At 47.9% G+C, this 22,765-nt stretch overlaps 2 protein-coding genes across 15 annotated transcripts in view; one reads left to right on the forward strand and one right to left on the reverse strand.

Moving 5' to 3' along the window:
- NLRP7 (NLR family pyrin domain containing 7) overlaps window positions 1-22,765 on the reverse strand; it is a 182,347-nt gene that overhangs the window by 31,924 nt on the left and 127,658 nt on the right. For 10 of the 14 annotated variants that reach the window (XM_079906907.1, XM_079906897.1, XM_079906906.1 and 7 more), the window contains 2 exons: window positions 22,497-22,626; window positions 13,694-13,782 (listed from right to left, as the gene is read on the reverse strand). The gene's annotated coding sequence lies outside the window, so the exon portion shown is untranslated. Of the gene's footprint in view, window positions 1-13,693; window positions 13,783-19,151; window positions 20,240-22,496; window positions 22,627-22,765 lie in introns of all 14 variants that reach the window. The other 4 variants (XM_079906899.1, XM_079906898.1, XM_079906911.1 and 1 more) reach the window with 2 other exon arrangements.
- On the forward strand, window positions 9,600-16,937 carry LOC307178487 (leukocyte-associated immunoglobulin-like receptor 1; the record flags this gene model as incomplete). Its single annotated transcript, XM_079906679.1, has 8 exons — window positions 9,600-9,669; window positions 9,907-10,062; window positions 11,673-11,969; window positions 14,541-14,651; window positions 14,747-14,789; window positions 14,873-14,910; window positions 15,114-15,166; window positions 15,712-16,937. 8 exons carry the CDS (start codon window positions 9,600-9,602, stop codon window positions 15,856-15,858), a joined length of 915 nt encoding a protein of 304 aa, XP_079762805.1. The 3' UTR covers window positions 15,859-16,937.

The following is a 22,765-nucleotide window of genomic DNA, read 5'->3' on the forward strand; positions in this document are numbered from 1 at the left end:
TGCCTTGGAGCGGCTGGGCCCGAGCCATGGCCGCTGAGCCTGCGCGTCCGGAGCCTGTGCTCCGCAACGGGAGAGGCCACAACAGTGAGAGGCCCACGTACCACCAAAAAAACCCCAAAACATCAGTAGGGACTTCCCTGGTGGCGCAGTGATTAAGAATCCTCCTGCCAATGCAGGGGACAAGGGTTCGAGCTCTGGTCCGGGAAGATCCCACGTGCCGCAGAGCAACTAAGCCCGTGCGTCACAACTACTGAGACCGCATGCTACAACTACTGAAGCCCACGTGCCTAGAGCCCATGCTCCACAACAAGAGAAGCCACCACAATGAGAAGCCCGTGCACTGCAACGAAGAGTAGCCCCCGCTCACCACAACTAGAGAAAGCCCACGCACAGCAACGGAGACCCAACACAGCCAAAAAAGACCATAAAATAAAAAAACCACATCACTATAACTTTCCTCATTGACAGAGGAAAAAAGAGGTAAATTATATGCAGAACATATGACAGATGAGAACACATTTAAGAAAATTAAATGGCCATTCACGGTAAAGGAAACAAAACAGAACAAAAAAATACAAACTACCGTAAAACAGGAAATTTCTTAATCTGGTAAAGAAGATGTAAGTAGCCCTACAAAAAGCATCATATTAAACGGTGAAATCTTGATGTCATCATTTATATTCATTAGCGATTCTAGCCAGTACAAAAAAGCAAGAAAAAGGGATGAAAGCCATAAGTATTGGAAACAAAGTAATACAAACTGTCACTGAAAATAGAATATACTGTTGTATATATAAAAAATCCAAGAGACTATACAAACTATCAAAATTAATAAATGAATTTTGCAAGGCTGTTATATAGAAGGTCCACAAAAACCCAACCATGTTTCTTCATAACAGCAAAAAGAAAAAACAAAGGGGGGGGTAGAAATAAAATTTTAAAAAACCAATGACATACACAATAATCTAAAAACATGTAATTAAAGCAATAAATCTAAGAAAGGATGTGTAAGACCACCACATTGAACTACAAAACATATTGAGAGAAACTCTGAAGTCCTAAATTTTAAATAGAGTGTAGAAAGACTCAATATTGTAAAGATGTTGATAGTGCCAAAAGGAGTCTGTGGATTTGATGAAATTTCAATTAAAACCCAGGGGAAAACTAAAACAGAGTTACCATATGATCCAGCAATCCCACTCCTGGGCATGTATCTGGAAAAGATGAAAACTCTAATTCAAAAAGATGCATGCAGCCCTGTGTTCATAGCAGCACTATTCACAATAGCCAAGATATGGAAGCAACCTAAACGTCCATTGACAGAGGAATGGATAAAGAAGATGTGGTACATATATGCAATGGAATATTACTCAGCCATAAAAAAGAAAGAAATAACGCCATTTGCAGCAACATGGATGGACCTAGAGATCGTCATACTAAATGAAGTAAGTCAGACATAGAAAGACAAATATCATATGATACCACTTACATGTAGAATCTAAAAAATGATACGAATGAACTTATTTACAAAACAGAAACAGACTCACAGACAAAAACAAACTTCTGGTTACCAAAGGGGAACGGGTGGGGAGAGGGACAAATTAGGAGTCTGAGATTAGCAGATACGAACTGCTATGTATATATAAAACCCAGGGAGTTTTTTTTTCGTAGACATACCGAGGGCCAAAATTATTCAATGATATCTTGAAAAAGAAGAACAAAGCTGGAAGACGCACACTCCTAGGTGTCACGAAGCTAGAGTGTCTGGATCCACGTGACATGGCTGCACAGATACACGAACTAAACATTAGAACAGAACAGAAAGGCTGGTAACAGATGCGTTCAGTCTCCTGCTATATGACACAGGATATCCAGGAGCTCAATGAGGACAGGATGGTCCTTCCAATGAATTGTGCTTGTATCAATCGGATTTCCACATGAAAAATGTTTGTGGACTCTTAGCACACAACATACACACACACCATTATTTCCCAAGGACTGAAGATATAAATCTAGAAAGTACATATAGGGCTTCCCTGGTGGCGCAGCGGTTGAGAGTCCACCTGCCGATGCAGGGGACACGGGCTCGTGCCCCGGTCTGGGAAGATCCCACATGCCGCGGAGCGGCTGGGCCCGTGAGCCATGGCCGCTGAGCCTGCGCGTCCGGAGCCTGTGCTCCGCAACGGGAGAGGCCACAGCAGTGAGAGGCCCGCGTACCGCAAAAAAAAAAAAAAAAGTACATATATAGTTCTGGGAGGAATACACAGGAAGCTTCTTCACAATTTTGCAGCAGCACTAAATATAAAATAAAAATTAGATAAACTGGACTACAATAAGATTCCGAAATTCTATTCTTCAAAATGCCCCAATAAGAAAGTGAACCCCAGCTAGACCAGGAATAATCACAATGAACATATCTGATAAAGGCTCACATGCATGATAAGAAAAAGAGAAAGCTTCCTATTGTTTAGTAAAAAAGTCAACCCAATTTTCTGAAATGAGAAAATGACTCAAATAGACATTTCACAAAAATAAAATGAATATTCAAATGACCAAACACCACAGTCATTAGAGAAATGCAAAGTGAAACCACAAAGGTACCACCACCCATCCCAGCGTGGCTAAAATAAAAAGATGCAAAATTGGAGGGGTTGGTGAGGATGTGGAATAACCAGACGCTCAGATTAATTAATTAATCCGCATTGATTAAATTAATAGTCACTTTGAAAAACGTTCAGCAGTACCTACTAAAGTTGAATAAATGCACAACACACAGCAGTTACACTTGTAGGTTTATTCCAGCAAAAAATGCACAGATATGTTCATCACTTCACACGTATTAAGAAATTCAAAGCAGGACTCTCCATCGTAACCTAAACCAGAAGCTAAGCAAATGCCTGTTCACACGAGGATGGATACGCTCATTGTGGTGATTGACGCAGTAGAATTCTCCAGAGCAACCCCAGCCGAAGGTCCACAGCTCCCTGCATGACTATGGACACATCTTACAAACATCTGGTTGCACAGAAGAAGCCACACACACACACACAGAGCGCAGAGAAGTTTCATGTTGATGTAAAGAACCAAAACAAGCAAATTTAACCCATGCTGTTAGAAGTTAGTGTAGGCATTACCTTTGGAGAGAAGTTACCGGAAAACATGAGAGTGCTCAACTTGTGAAAATTCAACAAGCGGTGCATTCGATATGTGCGCTTTTGGTTTTTTTGGGCCACGCCGCACGGCATGTGGGATCTTTTTTTTTTTTTTTTTTTTTTTGCGGTACGCGGGCCTCTCACTGTTGTGGCCTCTCCCATTGCGGAGCACAGGCTCCGGACGCGCAGGCTCAGCAGCCATGGCTCACGGGCCCAGCTGCTCCGCGGCATGTGGGATCTTCCCAGACCGGGGCACGAACCCACGTCCCCTGCATCGGCAGGCGGACTCTCAACCACTGCGCCACCAGGGAAGCCCGCATGTGAGATCTTGATTCCCCCACCGGGGATCTGCATTCGGGATCTTAGTTCCACAGCCAGGGATCAAACCCATGCCCCCTGCAGTGGAGGCGCAGTGTCTTAACCACTAGACCACCAGGACGTCCCTGATATGTGCACTTTTAATCTAGTACACATCAATAAAAGTCAACACACACACACACCCCCCGAGATACATCAGAGGAAAACTGCTGAACCCCAAAGACAAAATCTTAAACGCACTGAAAGAAAAAGGATACATTACTTTCAAAGGAACAACGAGAAGAGTTACAGTTCATTTGCAACAAAAATGATTAATACCATATTTAAGCGCTAAAAAAAAAAACTGCCAACCTAGAACTCTACAAGAGAAAACTTCAATATTGGCGGTGAAATACAGACATTTTGGCAATGAAAAATTGTATTATTCACCAACAGATGGGCACCAAAAGAATGAAAGTTTCAGGTAAAAGGAGAATAATCCCAGTAGAAACAGAGACATGCAGGAGGGAAGGAAGAACCATGGAAAGGGTAAATATTTGAGTAAAGATAGGAATTTCAAAGGATGATTCCATCGTTAATGAATTAATAGAACATTAGCCCACATTTACTCTGTATTTGATTTCAAAAATCATTTTGACCTGTATTGAGCCTTGGGCATGAATGCTCTCCAGTTGGAGACCCATGTGTCAGAAGGATGCAAAGGTTGGGGGCCTTACTGTGAATAGTGAGGGATGACAGCTCCACATCAACTTCTGGAAAGAAAAACCCAGAATAACTGCCCTGATGGACCTGCTGGCCTAGGAGGAAGCTGTAGATGCTAATTCTTGAGCATATATATATATAAATTTATTTATTTTTGGCTGCGTTGGGTCTTTGTTGCCGCAGGCGGGCTTTCTCTACTTGTGGGGAGCAGGGGCTACTCTTTGTTGTGGTGCAGAGGCGTCTCATTGCGGTGGCTTCTCCTGTTGTGAAGCACGGGTTCTAGGTGCACAGGCTTCAGTAGTTGTGGTTCGCTAGCTCTAGAAGGCAGCCTCAGAAGTTGTGGCGCACGGGCTTAGTTGCTCCACGGCATGTGGAATCTTCCCGGACCAGGGCTTGAACCCCTGTCCCCTGAAATGGCAGGCGGATTCTTAACCACTGCGCCACCAGGAAAGTCCCTGTAGATGTTAATTCTTTTAGCCCTTCTTTTCCTAAGTAGTCAGCCTGTCCCCATATCCTCCTTGCATATGCCCTTCAGGTACGATGGGAATAGTAATTAGGATCCAACGAGGAAAACAGAAACTCTTCTCTGTATTTAAAACAGTGAGAACTAAATCCAAATGTTACTCTGAATTGGATCCTTGCACAGGAAAAGAACATTAGTGAAAAACATATTAATTCCAAATAAAGTCTGTACTAGTTAATGATTCAATCAATGTTAATTGCTTGTTTTTGACAGATGTACTATGGTTATGCGAAACATTAACATTAGGGGAAACTGGGTGAAGGGCATATGGGATTTTTCTGTGTCTTTGCAACTTTTCTGCAAATCTAAAATTACGACAAGGTAGGTTTTTTTAAAAAATAAGTTAGCAAAGATCTAAACAAACATTTCTTCAAAGAAGGCATAAAGATGGCCAACAGGCACATGAAAAGATATTCAACATCGCTGATTATTAGAGAAATGTAACTCAAAACTACAATGAGGTATCACCTGTCAGAATGGCTGTCATCACACATATATATGGAATCTAAAAAAAAAATGGTTCTGAAGAACCTAGGGACAGGACAGGAATAAAGATGCAGACGTAGAGAATGGACTTGAGGATACGGGGAGGGGGAAGGGTAAGCTGGGATGAAGGGAGGGAGTAGCACGGACATATATACACTACCAAATGTAAAACAGATAGCTAGTGGGAAGCAGCTGCATAGCACAGGGAGATCAGCTCGGTGCTTTGTGACCACCTAGAGGGGAGGGTGGGAGGGAGACGCAAGAGGGAGGAGATACGGGGATAAATGTATGTGTATAGCTGATTCACTTTGTTATACAGCAGAAACTAACACAATATTGTAAAGTAATTATACTCCAATAAAGATGTTAAAAAAGAAAGAAAGAAAAGAATGGCTATCATCAAAAAATCTATGAATAATAAATGCTGGAGAGGGTGTGAAGAAAAGGGAACCCTCCTACACTGTTGGTGGGAATGTAAATTGGTGCAGTCACTATGGAGAACAGTATGGTGGTTCCTTAAAAAACTAAAATAGAACTACCATATGATCCAGCAATCCCACTCCTGGGCATATATCTGGAAAAGATGAAAACTCTAATTTGAAAAGATACGTGCACCCCAATGTTCACTGAAGCACTATTCCCAATAGGCAAGATAGGGAAGTAACCTAAGAGTCCATGACAAATGAATAGATAAAGAAGATGTGGTACATATATGCAATGGAATATTACCCAGTCATAAAAACGAATGAAATAATGCCATTTGCAGCAACACAGGTGGATGTAGAGATTATCATACTAAGTGAAGTCAGACAGAAAAAGACAAATATTATATCACTTACATGTGGAATCTAAAAAACAGTACAAATGAACTTATTTACAAAACAGAAACAGATTCACAGACATAGAAAACAAACTTATGGTTACCAAAGGCAAAAGGAGGAGAGGGATAAATTAGAAGTATGGGATTAACAGATACACACTATCATATATTAAATAGATAAACAAGGATTTGCTGTATAGCACAGGGAAGTCTAGTAATAACCTATAGTGGAAAAGAATTGAGAAAAAAGAATACGTGAGTAACACCCACATATTCTTTTTCCACATATATATATATATATATATATATATAACCAAATCACTTTGCTGTACGCCTGAAACTAACACAATATTGTAAATCAACTACACTTCAATAAAAAAATAAGTTAGCAGATACATATTTTCTAAAAAGAAAAGAAGGATCAATGGTGTTGACTGCAATAAAAATGCACAAAATGCACAGTGAGAGTTGTGAGGTTCTGTTTTATTTGGGGACATACTGAGGACTGTTGCCCAAGAGACAGCCTCTCAGAGAGCTCTGAGGAGCTGCTCCGATATCAGCATCTATGTGATTTTGGGGAAGGCGTACATGCCGTCAAGCACACGTCTCTGTAGAAAGCTGCTGCTACTCACGAGGAACAGATACCTTAGTTAATGACTTTAGTGCTTTTCTAAGTACGAGAAGATGCAAGAAATTGGGTTCATAAAATCTTCTCCTGAAATCTAACTCTCTGAAGGCCTGTTCTGCCAGCTTTCCCAGAGCACAGAGCGCCTCATTCCAGATCCCTGCCTTGAACACCCTTCAGGGTGTGTCGAAAGTGAGTAAGTCCAGTGACTAATGACTCAATCCTTGTAGAGCCAGAAAGAAAGTGACATTCTCTGGTTGGCAGTGATCACCTGGGACCAAGGAGTAGCGACCATAAAAATAAAATAGCCAGTTTCCTTGGCAGCAAAATGGTTTATTTGGGAATCGCAGAAAATTGCTATTTGGGACAGGCCAGCTATGGTGGATCACAGGCAAGTCTAAAGAGATAAAAGGGAGGTCACCTCTTATCGGGTTTTAGGAGGAAACGGGGAAGGACTGTTTTGAACAGAAATTCACTGAAGAACAAGAGTTAGACGTTTGACATTTTCTCATTGGCTGGAAGCAGTGGTTAGAGCATTGTTGCTGGGGCACGGAAGGATCTTCCTTCTTTTTCTTAAAGCAGGGGATGAAATTCCCATGTAATTAATGTCCTCCCTTGTCTAAATAATTCTCATCTTCCTTCTCCATACTGGGAGTGCAGGTTGCACCAAGTGCTACATGCCTGAGAGTTCCCCTTTCAGGGCTTCCCGGCTCCATTTTAAATGAGGTTACTTTGCTTATTTTCACAAAGGGAACAAGGAATCTTGGTGGTGATGGAAATCTTGACTATGATGGTGGTTTCACAACTACCAGAGCTCATTGAATTGCACATATTTAATGGATGCAGTTGGTTGTCTGCAAATTATCCTTCAATAAACCTGATAAAAGCCACTAATGAAGATGAGAGAGAGAGAGAGAGAGAGAGAGAGAGAGAGAGAGGGAGAGACACACACATAAGAAAAACGCGGATACATAGGGCTGGCTGGTGTTAATCAACGAGGGTGACCCCTGGACTTTACCCTTTAGCCTCTACCATCTGCAAGGCCAGGAAAATAAAACTTAATGCACCATTGTCAAGGTGAGAGCCATGTTCAGCATTCAACTTGACTCTGGGGAATCTTGTCTTCCTTTAATTTTTGACTACATAGCCTTCACTTAGTGTTCATTTCTTTGAGGCATTTAAGAAGACCTTTAAAATAGTCTATTAAGCAATTTTAGTTTTTAAAATAATTATTATTTTAAAATGGAGCATGGTCCACAGATTTAGTCTGAAATTTTGACAGAAAATCTAGTATATTTATTGTTTACTTATTAAGAATTCCAGGGATAGGCAGTCCCAGGGCTGGTTCAGCATTTGGGGACCTTCTATGAACCCTGGATCTTGTATTCTTTCCCCTCAGTTTGTTCAGTATTTCTGCTATTGTAGTCAAGCTTGTTGCCTCATGGTTGCAAGATGGCTGCTGCAGCTCCAGATATCACATCATCATGATATAGTTGCCCATGGACAGGAGAAAAGGAGGCAAAAGTCTCATGAGACCCTCTGTTATTAAGAGACAAATATGATTCCCAGAAACCCTGATATATCCTGCTTTAAGTACCATTGGCCATACTACATGCTCACGTGCCCCCTCTGGACCAATCGCTGCAAATGGGATTGCTGGCTTGCCTTAACCCAAATTTTATCCTCTGCACTCCCCCCATCCCTCAGCTCCAGGGTTGGAACATAGCCACTCAAACAGAACTAGGTTTCTGTTAATAAAGAAAAAGTGAGCATCGGCTGCTGTGCAGACATCAACGTCTGGCACAGCTACCCCCTGGGAGAAGCAGCTCTTGCCTGGCCTCAGGGGCAGTGGACGTGAGATTCCCTGATGGGGCTCCTGTCTTACTGGGCTCCGTGTGCACAAACGCCCTCCCCATCCCTGGTCCTGCTCTTTATTTCAGCACCAAGCTGGGTGCCCCACCTGATCCCAAGCCCAGGGCCAGCTCCCAAGGTCTGTCTCCTGATCACCCAATCCCTTTAGGATTTTGCTTGTGCTGATGGACCAGCCTCCCTTTCCCTGGTTCCCATGCCACTTTGGGAAGATAGGCAGAGAATCCATGTGAGTGAGATATTTTTAATGAGCTCAATACCTTGCTGGGAATGTAACATATATCGTAATATTAAATACCTGGAGGGGGATTTGGGGCTTCCCATTTTAAACACAAGGAAATGTTGGCATAAAGTGGTGTAACTCTTTGCCCAAGAACAGATGGCTGTTGTGTGGAGCTGGGACCAACAGTCAAGTCAGTTTGCTGCACAAATCCGTGTTCTGCTTGCCCCACAGAGTGAGAATGAGGCTCCCACCTCAAGGGGTGCCTCCAGAGATGAGTTCAGCCTCATCAGTGCACAGGGGGAACAAACAACTTTTGGAAGCCAGGTCCCACCTCTGTCTCGTTAGTGGGAAGCGTGGATGGGAGGGGAGAGAGAGCTCTTCCCCTTTGTGTGAGGCCGTTGACGTAGAAACCCCAGACAGGGGCCCTAGCCACCACATCCTCTTCTCTCGTGTCACCTGCAGGCTCTCTCCTTCACTCACAAACTCCAGGACGGTGCCGGGGGCAGGGGCTGGGCCATGTCCCCCCGTCCCACCACCCTCCTGGGCCTGGGTGAGTCCTGGAATGGAGGGGTAGGAATCCAGGGGCAGAGGGGCTCTGCTTCCCAGCTCCGTCCCGACTCCAGCCCAGAAGACGCTGGGGCCCTAGCAGGGCAAAGTGGTCCCCCTCAGCTCTGGCCAAGACCTAAGTCTTACCATGGAAGGTTCAGTGCTGGAAATGGTGCCTGGGTATGGGGTTGAGTTCAGACTGAGAAGGGCTGGCGGGCAGGGAGGAGCACCTGCTTGGAAGAGGGGTTGGGGGTTTGTCCTGAGACTATTTCAGAGCAAGGAGAGGGCTCGTACTCAGAGGCAATGTTGACCGGGGTGTCGGGAAAGTATGGACGATGACCACCCCCTACCCCGCTGGCTCCTCAAGGCCCCCGCTTGACTGCGGCCCCATGAGGAAACAGTACAGTGGGCGTCTTTCTCACTACAACTTCTCTTCCAGTGCTCTGTCTGGGTCACACGATGCACACACAGGCGGGTGAATCTTCTCCCCAATCCCCTCTGCACCCCGCAGGCAGATGTAGGTGAGAGTGGAGCCGATCCTGGGGGCCCTGACATACACCTCGAATTGCAAACAACCTCCAGTGTATAACCCTCGCCCAGGTCTCTCCCGCGTTCTCCCCCTCTGCTCTTGATGGCCCCCAGGGACGATTCAGAGCATACAGACCAGGCTGCACCCACGAGCTCTCCCCGCACAAGCCCAGATCTCCCGCGGCAGCCCCTGGGCAGAGAACATGACCAACATGACCTCGCCAAGGGCAGACTCAGAATCCTCCTCAATCCCACCGTCTCCATCCTCCCGTACGGACTGTAGCACACAGTGATGTGGTTTTAAATGATCATTTAAAAGTTTTACTTAAAAACTTTAAATACCTATATAGTATATAACTTATCTTCAGGACCGTAATCTTCCTTCAAGTCCTCTCACAGTTTACCTTCAGACAGACAGAGACCCACGCATCTCTCTTTGGCCTGGATCTGTCTGTCCCCATGCTGTCTGGCCCACTTATCTCAGTTACCTTGGTTTTCTTTCCCTTTCTAAATGCCATCTTCCCACTCAGCTCCAGACCTCCGCACCACCCTGAATGCCCGGTGTCCCCTGTCCCTCAGCCTGGGGAATTCATCCCTGACCTCAGATCTTGGCTCAGATATCTCTTCCCTCGGACCTCCCAGAGGACAGCAGCTCTGCCTCCTGTCTGCCCCCGAGATTCCCACACTCACCCCGAGGGCATGTACCACCGTTTGTACCCGTGGATTTGCACAATTATTTGTCAATGGCTATCCTCTCTCTAGACTTTCAGCCCCAAGAGGGCAGGCATCCTGGGTGTTTCTCATATTTGTGGAACCAGTGGTACATGGAGGCATCAGTAAACAGATAGATGAGAGCTAAGGTGTGGTCAAAAGAAAGAAAGAGTGAATGAGTGACCTCTGCCAGCCCCCTGCCTCTATGGGATTTTGCTGAATGTGAGGCCAGCTTCCTGTTTCAGGGCTACAAACCCGCTCTTCCCCCTGCCCCCAGCCCAGTTGAGACATTTGGGGTTTCCAGAGCCTCAGTAACAAGGAAATGGAAATAAGCTGAGAAGAAGGTAAAAATACAGAGAAAACCCAGGGATGAAAGCACAGAAGACTCGCATTGGACACAGAGATCCTCGCCTGCTGAGGAATGTGGGATCAGATCTGTGTTCCACCTCCTACACACACACACACACACACACACACACACACACACACACACACACACACACACACACACACACACACACACAGCCGCTCTGCACACTGCGTCCCTCACCCCACACAATCCCACCTGGGACTGGCAGCTGTCCTTCAGACCAGCCCAGATCATTCCTACCGACTGAGACCCCTGCTCTCCTTGTCCCAGGAATGACCCGGTCATTCCCGTCCTGTGCCACCCTCCCAGCTGTCTCTGTTCCCCTAGAGTGGCCGTGGGCAGGGAGGGAGCCGCCCCCTGCAGCAGACATGCCCGGGGGCCCAGCCTGCTCTGACACCTCCCACGTCACCCTGAGCAAGACGTGACCAAGTCTCAGGGTCCTTAAGTCAAGTGGGGAAAATCACTCCGCAGTGATGGGAATTTATATGCTCATAGAATGGACCTGGGGGGGTCTTTTGGGGGAGGATGATGGAAATGGTCTAAAATTGGATTGTGGGACTTCCCTGGTGGTCCAGTGGTCAAGACTGAATGCTTCCAATGCAGGGGGTGTGGGTTTGATCCCTGGTTGGGGAACGAAGATCCCACATGCAGTGCAGCCAAAAAAAATTGTACTGTGGTGATGGTTGCACAACTTTGCAAGTTTAAAAAAAAAAGTACTGAATTGAGCAACACAAATGGGTGAATTATGTGATGTGACGATTTTCACGTAATGCTGAGACTCTGCTCTTACCCATCCCAGGGACCCTGCCCAGTTGCTCCACCAGGGCTGAGCCCGACTCTGTAAGCCCCCAGGGGTGGCCTGTGACCATTGTGTGCAGGGGCCCTGCTGGGGCTGAGGAATTCCGTCTGGAGAGGAAGGACGATAGGAATGACTTCAAGGATGAGAAAACTGTGTTTCAAATTGGTCCACACCAGACAGAGGCCAGATTCGGCATCACCACTGTGAGTGGAGACGCTGCCCAGCATTATCAGTGCCTCTATCGAAAAGGTAATCACTGGTCTGAGCCCAGTGAGCCCCTGGACCTGGCGGTGACAGGTGAGGAGGTCTCTGCTCTGCCCTCACGTTTGCCCCAGGTCCCTGGACCCTGTCCCCAGCTGTGTCCTCCGTCCACAGGCTCCCCTGCCCCCTCCTGACCCCCAAACCCTCTGGTTCCCTCTTCCGTCTGCACACACATCTCTCTGCCTTCACACCTGGCTCAGGTCCCTGGAGCCTGGTCTCACCTGGACACCACGGTGACCTGGGCACTCAGCCCCAGCATCAGGGTGGGCACAGAGCTGTCCCTGCTGGGCTGGCGGGGGGTGCGCTTCCAGAGATGGGGTGAGGACAGACCCCTTCAAGGGAACCTGTGTCTTTTCCCTCAGATGGTGTCGACTGTCCTTTCCACTGGGTGAGAATCTGTGGGCCCTAGGCCATGTGTCCCCTGTGGTGTGGCCCACCCTCCATCGGGCACATCACATGGTCCTAGACCCCTGACCAGGGCTGGATGGTGCTTTGGGGGACCTCTGGGATGAGGCCGTCCCTGTCCCTGTGTGCAGTCAGCCCCCAGGATGTCCTGGAGTCAGCGCCCACTGGGGACACTTTGACCCCCTCCACACCCTCCTGGGGCGCTGACCCCGCCATGCTGCTTTGGGGACACAGGAGTTCACGTACAGAGGACACCCGCTTAAATATGCTACCAAATGGGACAACCTGGAGAAGGGCTAATCTTATTAATACCGAGGAAATATTTTCTTCTCGTCTCGTGTGCACCAGACAGCCTCCTGCCGTGGGACTGATGCACATGGTGAATGAGGAGAAAGGGTCCCTGGCTTCCCAGACTTTAGCGGGAGAATTCATTAGAATGAATAATAGGAGTGTATATAAGTATACATGGCCATATAAAAATATAAACATATAACTTACAATGTAAAATTTCAGATCTATAATTTAAGTAAATTAGAATACAGTTACACTATTAAATATATAAGTAATACAATATAATATACATTACTATATTGTTACATGAGTAATGTGTGTTATATATTATGTTACCATGTATCATGTATTACTATAATCTGTATATGTAATATTAAAATGTGTACCGTAATATATATTAAATATGTATAATTGATATAATTTTTATGTATAGAATAATTATGTATAATTTAAATTATTCATATAAATTAAATTATACATATGTAAGTTAAAAACACATAATTTAAAATATATTAATATATATATAATATATATATTAATATATTTATATTATATATATTATATATATTATACTTATATATATATTAAAATATATTTATATTTACTATTTAGGCATTAAGCATATTTATATAATATGTAATATACATTATAGATGTAAACATATTGCTATATATTATTTGTACGGGTATAACATATATGCTATTCTAAATCGTAGTAAATGTCAGCAGGGGAAGCTCAGGCAGCAATGGCGTTAAAACGCAGGATGGGGTCGTGGATCCTGGACCAAGGACACAGTATTGAGGAAAGGATGCTCCAAGAAATGAAATTTTCTATTGTAAAGGACGTTGAGGACTCAACCTCTGGAGCAGTGGGAGGGAGGGGGCGCTGACCAGAAGAGGGGATGAAGCGCTCCAACCTTGTGGGTGTACCAGCCCCCAAGACCTCAGTTGGACCGCCTGTAAAATGAGCCATGCTGAGCACAGCACTTAGGAGATGTAAAGGAGGTTATGGACAAAAGGCGCATGCGTGGAGTGCAGCTCGTGGCGGGTGCTGCATCCTCTCACCTGCTAAAGGCTGGGCTTCAGGCAGCTCGAGGACATCGGGTCTTGGCTTCTTGACTCACAGAAGAGCATTTCCGCCCCATCAGGGATTGCTGCGAAAAACAGAAGAGATCAGACATCGGGATTCTTGTGTTTGGCGTGGGAACCCAGAAGGAGGTGAGCAGGCAGAGGTTCCCGCTCTCGATTCCTGCTGGGTTTCCGTCTCTGTAAAGGTTGCACAAAGCGCGGAGAGCAGCGCCGTCCCACGCAGCCTCCTGCAGGAAGGAGATGCTGTGTATCTGCGTCATCCCGGGAGGGTGTCATTAGCCAGGGGTAGTGCAGTGGCTAGTGCAGCTGGCGATCTGACTTGTAACTTTAGTTAACCTGAATTTCAGTGAAAATTGTCCCGCGTGACTACCGTGGTGGTAACCATCCTCACAGCAAGGTCCATGGGGCTGTTCTAGAGGGAGCAGGTCGGGGTCCGGGGAGGAGACCCCTTGGAGGTGGGGATGGGGGACTCAGAGGCTTCTCTGTCCAGATCAGGCCTCTGACCCAGACCCTCCTCACTCCTCGGAGACACAGACGCATCCGCAGGACAATGACCGTCCTGATGGGCGAGGGGGACGCAGAAGCACGAGCCCGGTGCGTGTTCTTTGGGGAAAGAAGGGGCTTTGGTGCCGGTCATATCCCAGCTTGACCAGTGCCCTGCGGACAGAGGACTCCAGCGCTCAGATCCGGTTTTGTAAAGTGGAGATCATGTCACAGGACTATTGGGCATGAGAGATTTATGTGTAAGTGGGGACACGACAAGCGCCCAGCGCGTGGTGGGCATGCCGCCGGTAATCGGATTCCACCCTCCCACCTCCCGCAGGCCTGCCGACAGAGCACCTTTATATTCTCATTGGGGTCCCTGTGGCCTTTCTCCTTTGTCTCCTTCTCCTGGGCCTTTTCCTCCTCCATCGTCGGCACGAGAGAAAACGGGGTAGGTCTCAGGGACAGGGTGGGGTGACCCAGGCAGGCTGTTTGGGGTGCTGGGAAGAAGGCTTCTCTTCTGAATTCACACCCGACTGTCCCCAGGGCCCCCAAGAAGCAAAGGTGAGGAGCAGAGGCCCCAGGAGAGGTGAGGCTCCTGGGAGTGACCCCCGGGCCCCCAACCCCCTGCTCCCAGGCAGCCCCGAGGGCTCACGTGTTCTCTCCCCTCAGGCTCAGCCCCGCTGTTGACGTCGCAGATGAGACACCAGGTAAAGACAAGGATGGGGGACAGGTCTGGGAGCGGGGAAGTGGGGATTCAGTGCCATCAGGAAGCAATGTGGTAGGGGGTGTTCGAGAGCATTCTAGAATGTTCCAGATGGGGTGGGAGACCAAATATGAAGCTATGAGGTCAGACGTATTTGCCCCCTAAGGTCCACCCCAGAGAACTGACCCCTTGTCCTCTCCCTGCCAGATCTGGCCACTGTCGACAGACTTCCTGAGAAGAGTGGGGAAGTGGACACCTCAGTAAGTGCTTGCATTAGTCACCTCCTGCTGGGTACCAAAGCCCCTGAAATTAGCAGCTTAACAAAATCATCTCAGTTTCCTGGGCCAGGAATTAGGAATCGGATCAGCTGGGCGGTGGTGGCTCATGGTCTGTCCTGATGTCGCTGTCAAGATGCCAACCAGGGCTGCATTCATCGGAGGCTCAACTGAAGCTGGAAGATCCACTTCCACAATGGCTCAGTCCCCTGGCTGTGGGGAGGAGCCCCATTTCCCCACCACACGGGCTCCTCCATGGGGGCCGGCCTCCCCCAGCAGGAGGGACCCCAAAGAGGGAGGAACAGAAGGCACACTGTCCTCTGTGGCCTCCCCTACAGGTGGCCCTCACTCTGCCATATTCTATTGGTCACACAGACCAACCCTGCTTCTCTGCGGGAGGGGACTACACAACGGCGACTCAGGAGGTGGGATGTGCGGGGGCACCTGGCGTCTGGCGACCAAAGTCTTCCCCTCCCACAGCCCCTCCCTCACCTCAGCCACCCATACTCACCCTGAGTCTCTCTCCTCAGGCCTCTGCTGCAGGAGGCCCCCAGGAGGTGATATATGCCCAGCTGGACCACCCGGACCTCACACAGAGGGTGGCCAGAGCTGTGTCCCCACTGTCCACAGAGCCCACAGCCAAGTCCAGCATGTATGCAGTCCTTGCCAGAAACTGACCCCAGGCCCACCTGGCCTCTGCACTAAAGACACAGGAGGGCACTCTTGCAAAAGCCTGCAGTGGACATTTGGAGGGTTTCCCTGTGGAATCGGCCCTTCCTGAAGTCATCCGGTCAATTCTCCTGCTGGCAAGAGCTGGAGTCCTGAGACCCCCAATCAACTTCTAGGAGATTCATTCACCATGTGGCCCCTCCCACAATGAACTAGCTCCTTGGAGAGGACGTGTAGCACTTGTTTCAGAGACCCGCTGTGGTCCCTTGGCTGTTTCCAGAGAACCAGCTATAGTGCTTGGCTGTTTCCAGAGACCCAGCTGCAGTCTCTTGGCCGTTTCTAGAGACCCAGCTATGGTCCTACAGTCGCCCAGCTGATTCCAGATATGTCCTGTGAATCCTCCCCTGCCCCCAGAGACCCGTTTTGTCTTCTCAGCCGACTGTACGAACCTTCCTAGAGTTCAGTTGTTGATCTTGAATCTGGGCTACGCTTATGCGGCTCATTGCTGTTTTCTGGATCATGCTTCACCTTGTTCATCAATAAATGTCCTCACAGGCCCAACTGCGTCAGCCCTGCGTGTGGCGCCGGGGTACACAGGTTCTAGGTCCCAGTCTCTGCCTCCACAGTCACTCAAAACTTAGTGAGGGAAACGATACAAAGGGCATCCTTGTTTTCTGATTCAAGTGTGTCTCAGGGATGAGAGAGGGAGATGTCTGAGGGGACTTCTGTCTGGGTGAAGGCGCAGGCCTGCCCCACCTGATACAGCTGCCATCCCCCCGCCATGTGCACGCCCACGAATGCACGCATGTACTGTACAAACGCATATACTTATGCACACACCCACACGCATGGACACGTGTGGAGTGGGCGAGGGAGTTGATGAGACCACGACTGCACACGGAGGGTCCCTCAGGCTTTAGGTCCACCCAGAGGAACATGCAGGTCCCCATTTCCCACCCCTACTCCAGTTCATCCCCACTGGACGCCATGCATTCTCCAAACACAAGAGGACCCATCAGCTGTAGGACACTGTCCTTGATCTGACCTTCACCCCGTCACCTGGCTAATGCCCTTCAGGTTTGGGATTGGAGGCTGTTCATCCCAACAAGCTTGCAGTTGCTGCTGTAACGAACCCCTCACATAGGGGCACCAAACAACACAACTTATTATCCTACAGTTCAGGAGCTCAGAGGCTAACATGTTAACTGGGCTAAAATCAGGGGTCAGCAGGGCTGCGCTCCTTCTGAAGCCTCCAGGACAGAGCCCATTCCTTTACCTTTAGCAGCGTCTGGGGGCCGTCTGCATTCCTCGGCTCGGGGCCCCTTCCTCCGCCTTCAAGGAGAACTGTAGCCTCTGCAAATCCTCCCTCTGACTAGGACCCCTGCTTCTATGGTCGCACCTCCTTCCCTCTCTCTCACCTGCCTCCTCCCTCTTACAAGGACCCTGGTGATTACACTGGGTCCACCTGGAACATACAAGCTCATTTCCCCCCCCCTTAAGATCCTTAACTCAATCACACCTGCAAAGACCCTTTTTGCACCTAAGGTAACACAGCAGTTGGCTCCAGGGCGTCGGATGCGGACATCTTTGGGGCTGTTATTCTGTCTACCTGAGCGGGTGTCGGGCCTCAGCACCACCTCCGCTTGTGGGCTCCTCTGGGCTTGAATGCCTCACTCTGAATTCTAAGTACCTCCTTGCAGGAATGTTTCCTTCTTCCACTAGCTTGTGAAATGATCAATGTTTGAGAGTCTATTCCTTGTGTCCCTAGAACCTCTACGTAAGAGGAGGTCGGGGAGGAAGCAGTGGAGACTGGAAACGCACCCCACAACCCGTTAACCCCCCCACCCCCACCCGGTGCTCAAAGTGACAGGAGGTCCCTGTGTGACAGGACTGGCTGCTCACCAGCACCGTGTCCTCCCTTCCTGGGCTCCCAGCGAGATGATCTCCCCAGCCTCCCTGCAGTTATGTGTGTCCTGGGATGAAGTTCACAGTGGCATGTGAGCTGGATGGACGGAGCTTCTTCCAAGCCTGGCCCGTGAACCTCCCACACAAGATCCTCACGGCTCTTCCCTTCTGCTGATGGGTATGGATGCCCTGGGTGACCTTGGACCCACACGCTGAGTGTGGCACCTGGTTCCCAGGATGACCCCATAGAGTAGAGCCTGCTGTACCCCTTGTATTAGTCAGATTTCAGGTTTCTCTAAAGCTGATGCTTTAACATGTGTCATACATGCATATGCTAGTGTGAAAATTAATAAAGGGAAACCTAATTTAAAACGGAGTTGCGAAGCCCTAAAGGGGAGCTCTCTCACCCCTACCCTCTGCTGCAGCTTACTTTACATTCCTGGGCAGGAAGAAGCTTGATTTTCAGAAGGATGATTTTCTCCTCGCCCAGCAACAGCCCAGCCAATGAAAAGAGCAACAGGCTAGCCAATGAGAAACAGTCACAACTTAGCCAATGAGAAACAGCACCAGCTCAGCTAATGAGAAACAGCAACAACTCAGCCAATGAGAAAACAGCCTCAGCCCAGCCAATGAGAAACAGCACCAGCTCAGCTAATGAGAAACAGCACCAGCTCAGCTAATGAGAAACAGCAACAACTCAGCCAATGAGAAAACAGTCTCAGCCCAGCCAATGAGAAACAGTCACAACCTTGCCAATGAGAAACAGCAAAGCTCAGCCAATGAGAAAAACAGCCTCAGCCCAGCCAATGAGAAACAGTCACAACCTAGCCAAGGAGAAACAGCAAAGCCCAGCCAATGAGAAACCACCACCAGCCTGACCTCTTGGTTTTCTCCAAGGGACTTTCAGTCAAAGCAGCCCCTTCCAACTTCCTCCTTTTTCTCTGTAAAGTAACATTCCTCTTCCTTGTTCTCTGGACTTGACTGTGGTTTGCCATAGTTTGAATGTCCTGAATCGCAATTCCTCTGCCATTCCTAAATAAACTCATTTTGCCCGTAAAATAACATTTAATTTTAAGGTCGACACTGGACACACCTTTTCCTAGATGACCTGATAATATGCCTGAGTCACTTGCATTGTCCCCCCGCCTCCTCCCTCACTGCCCCCCACCCTGCCCCAGCTCCTGAGCAAGAATCCTCTTCCTGGGGTGCACTTATCAAATACAAACCAGTCAACCCAGAGTCCACACCGCACCCCCTCCTTTATGGGGGTCCACAGTCTGGGCCACGATCCACCTGCCCTTGTCAAGCTAGGACCAAGCACATGACAACTAGGGACGCCCCCTCCACCCCAGAACCCGCTGAAATCATTAATCCAGCCAATCCCATGCCTGCTTACCCTTTCCTGCCCATTCCTTCTTGTGGAAACCACAGTAAACGCTCCCATTTTCCCCTCACTCCATCTCCTTCTTTCTGTCTCTGGTGCTTCCCTACGTGGCCCTGGTGGGTGGCATGCATGCCCCCTCCTCCTGGGAACTGTGATGAAATATCTTTTCAATGGCAGGCGTCTCCTGATCTGCTCACATTTTAGAATTAACACACAGTATTTTAAAGCACCTCCCTGCTGAGCTGGAATCAGCTTCACCTGTTTCATGGAAGAGGCTCTAATTCCTATCACGTGAGTCGTTACACTTTTGGGTCTATTGGCTGCAATAGTTACACAGCTGAAACGCACAGTGAGACGGCCTCCGCCCAGGTAAGGGCTTACCCTGCCTTGGCTGCGCAGAAAGCAGACCCCCATATCTGCCTAAGTCTGCTCGTCATCTTCTGTTCCACGTGCACAATGTCAGTCCGCCCAGCGCCCTCTGAATTCCACACCTGGGAGACCTCATGCCTCTCTCCCTGACCCCGCCCCCACTCCATCACTGACACGTGGGCGGGCCTCATGGACGTGTTATATGAACAGATATAACCAAATATATTCTTTCTTCATGTCAGGTCACACAGATTTAGATCCGTCCACAACTGCCCACTTGATTACTTAGCCTTGTTGCTGAAGCTACAGGGCTTCTAAACAAGGCCGCTCCGTGCTGTCTCAACATGGAAACACTTGGGATCTGCATGACCACGTCTCCGGAGCGGGACCAGCTGCGCCGCCAAGGAGGAGGGGTCACCGGGAGCCCCTCGCCCGGAGAGCCCCGATCCCGCTGTGAGTGGGACGTGTAGGTGGTCACCGCCCTACTTAGGGGTCAGACCTGCGGTTCCCACTCAGATTCAAACGAAACGTTACGGCTTCCCTGGTGGCACAGTGGTTGAGAGCCCGCCTGCCGATGCACGGGACACGGCTTCGTGTCCCGGTCCGGGAAGATCCCACATGCCGTGGAGCGGTTAGGCCCGTGAGCCGTGGCCGCTGAGCCTGCGCGTCCGGAGCCTGTGCTCCGCAGCGGGAGAGGCCACAACAGTGAGAGGCCCGCATACCGCAAAAAACTAAAAACAACAAAAAAACGAAACATTAGCCTGAAGACCCGCTAGGAGGCGCCAGCATTGAGTTCTCAATTTTTTTCGTCTTGTGTATCTTTTTGATAGAAACATAAGAAACCTGCATGCCTGTTACAGGCCTGGTATTTAAAATGTTCTTATGTATCTTAAGAGTATTTTAAAAATTCAACCGAGATTCAGCCAGCTCTTAAAATGGTGCAATGGCTCTTTTAGTTCTATGCAAACATTAGCATATTTAAACTTTGTACAAACCCTCCACAGAATGCCCTATTCTTTTCACTTTTTTTTGAACAACTTTATTGGAGTATAATTGCTTTATAATGGTGTGTTAGTTTCTGCTTTATAACAAAGTGAACCAGCTATACATATACATATATCCCCGTATCTCCTCCCTCTTGCGTCTCCCTCCCACACTCCCTATCACACCCCTCTAGGTGGTCACAAAGCACCGAGCTGATCTCCCTGTGCTATGTGGCTGCTTCCCACTAGTTATCTATTTTACATTTGGTAGTGAATATAAGTCCACGCTACTCTCTCACATCGTCCCAGCTTACCCTACCCCCTCCCTGTGAACTCAAGTCCATTCTCTATGTCTGCATCTTTATTCCTGTCCTGCCACTATGGTCTTCAAAACCTTTTTTTTTTTTAGTTTCCATATATATGCATTAGCATACAGTATTTGTTTTTCTCTTTCTGACTTACTTCACTCTATATGACAGACTCTAGGTCCATCCACCTCACTACAAATAACTCAATTTCGTTTCTTTTTATGGCTGAGTAATATTCCATTGTACATATATGCCACATCTTCTTTATCCATTCATCTGTCGATGGACACTTAGGTTGCTTCCAGGTCTTGGCTATTGTAAACACTGCTGCAATGAATACTGGAGTGCAAGTATCCTTTTGGACCATGTTTTTCTCCAGATATATGCCCAGGAGTGGGTCTGCAGGATCATATGGTAGCTCTATTTTTACTTCTTTATGGAACCTCCATACTGTTCTCCATAGTGGCTGCACCAACTTACATTCCCACCAACAGTGCAGGAGGGTTCCCTTCTCTCCACACCCTCTCCAGCATTTATTGTTTGTGGATTTTTTGATGATGGCCATTCTGACTGGTGTGAGGTGATACCTCATTGTAGTTTTGACTTGCATTTCTCTAATAATTAGCGATGTTGAACATCGTTTCATGTGCCTCTTGGCCATCCGTATATCTTTTTTGGAGAAACGTCTATTTAGGTCTTCTGCCCATTTTTTCATTAGGTTGTTTGTTTTGATGATATTAAGCCTCATGAGCTGTTTGTAAATTTTGGAGACTAATCCCTTGTCAGTCACATCATCTGCAACAAATATTTTCTCCCAATCCGTGGGCTGTCTTTTTGTTTTGTTTATGGTTTCCTTTGCTGTGCAGAAGATTTTGAGTTTAACAAGCTTTTCTTCTTGAACTAGACAAGTTGATACTAAGCTCCATATGGAAAAAGAAAAACGTAAGAATACTTAGGAAAACGCACAAAGAGAAGAGCTATGCGGGTAGTGGGGACGAGATCAACCAGAAATTAAAACACACCATACGGCCTCTGAGTCGTGAGGAAATAAGAAAGTCTAGATGCGTCTGCTTATTATGACAGAAGAAACACAAGAAGGATTGGCCGTATTTTACAGGCATTTAAAAGTACTGGGATATTATAAACAATGTGATTTCCACGTGAATGGGTGCATTTGGGAGAAGAGAAGCTTTTGCTATGGCATAGGGTCAGTAGCTGCTAAACTTATAAAGTGAAAATTTAATAAGGAGCAGGATACGTACAAACTCTCAAAGTACCTCCCCACGGACCAGTGATTAATTCCAAAGGGGAAATAACAGCCTTACTCTGGAGAAACCTGGGGCATGCCGAATCAACCAAGGCAGGAAAGACCCAATCAGCAAACAGGAGAAACAAGGACAATATGGCTTGGTGGTATTCCACCCCAAAATGCACAACTGGCATCTAACCAGGAAGTGCTTTGGGCAAACCTCCTGCTCTGTGTGTATCACGCTTCCTTTCTCTGCAGGGTCTCCCCTTCCTCAGGAGCCCTCAGTCACGTCTCTCATCAACCCCAGTATGACCAAGGCTGTGAAGGAAAGAACCCAACATCTCCATTCGTGAGCTTGTTTTAAATCTCATTAATCCAAACAGGACTCCATGATCTAGGAGCGTTTGGAGATGAACACAAACCACTGAAGTGGGGGGAGAGGAAATACCTTGGGCGGGAACCATTGATCTTCTGACCGTCCAGCTCGAAAGCCAGCATCGGGCTCGCGGCACTTGATGGCGTATTTGGACCGTGTCTGGAGCTCACATCTGGGGTTTATGACGCGCAGAAATTGTTTTCTGAAAAAGGAGGCGTCACGCATCTCATTTGGGATGGTAACAGAGACTGACGTGTAGGGAAACAGCTGCTCTGCTTCCTGCGAAACCTTTAGTGTTGAAACCCGCGCTGGGGGTGACGGGCACCTGCCCGAGGTATCCT

This window comes from Stenella coeruleoalba (genome assembly GCF_951394435.1).
Source record: "Stenella coeruleoalba genome assembly, chromosome: 20".
In the NCBI taxonomy this organism is placed as follows: Eukaryota; Metazoa; Chordata; class Mammalia; order Artiodactyla; family Delphinidae; genus Stenella; species Stenella coeruleoalba.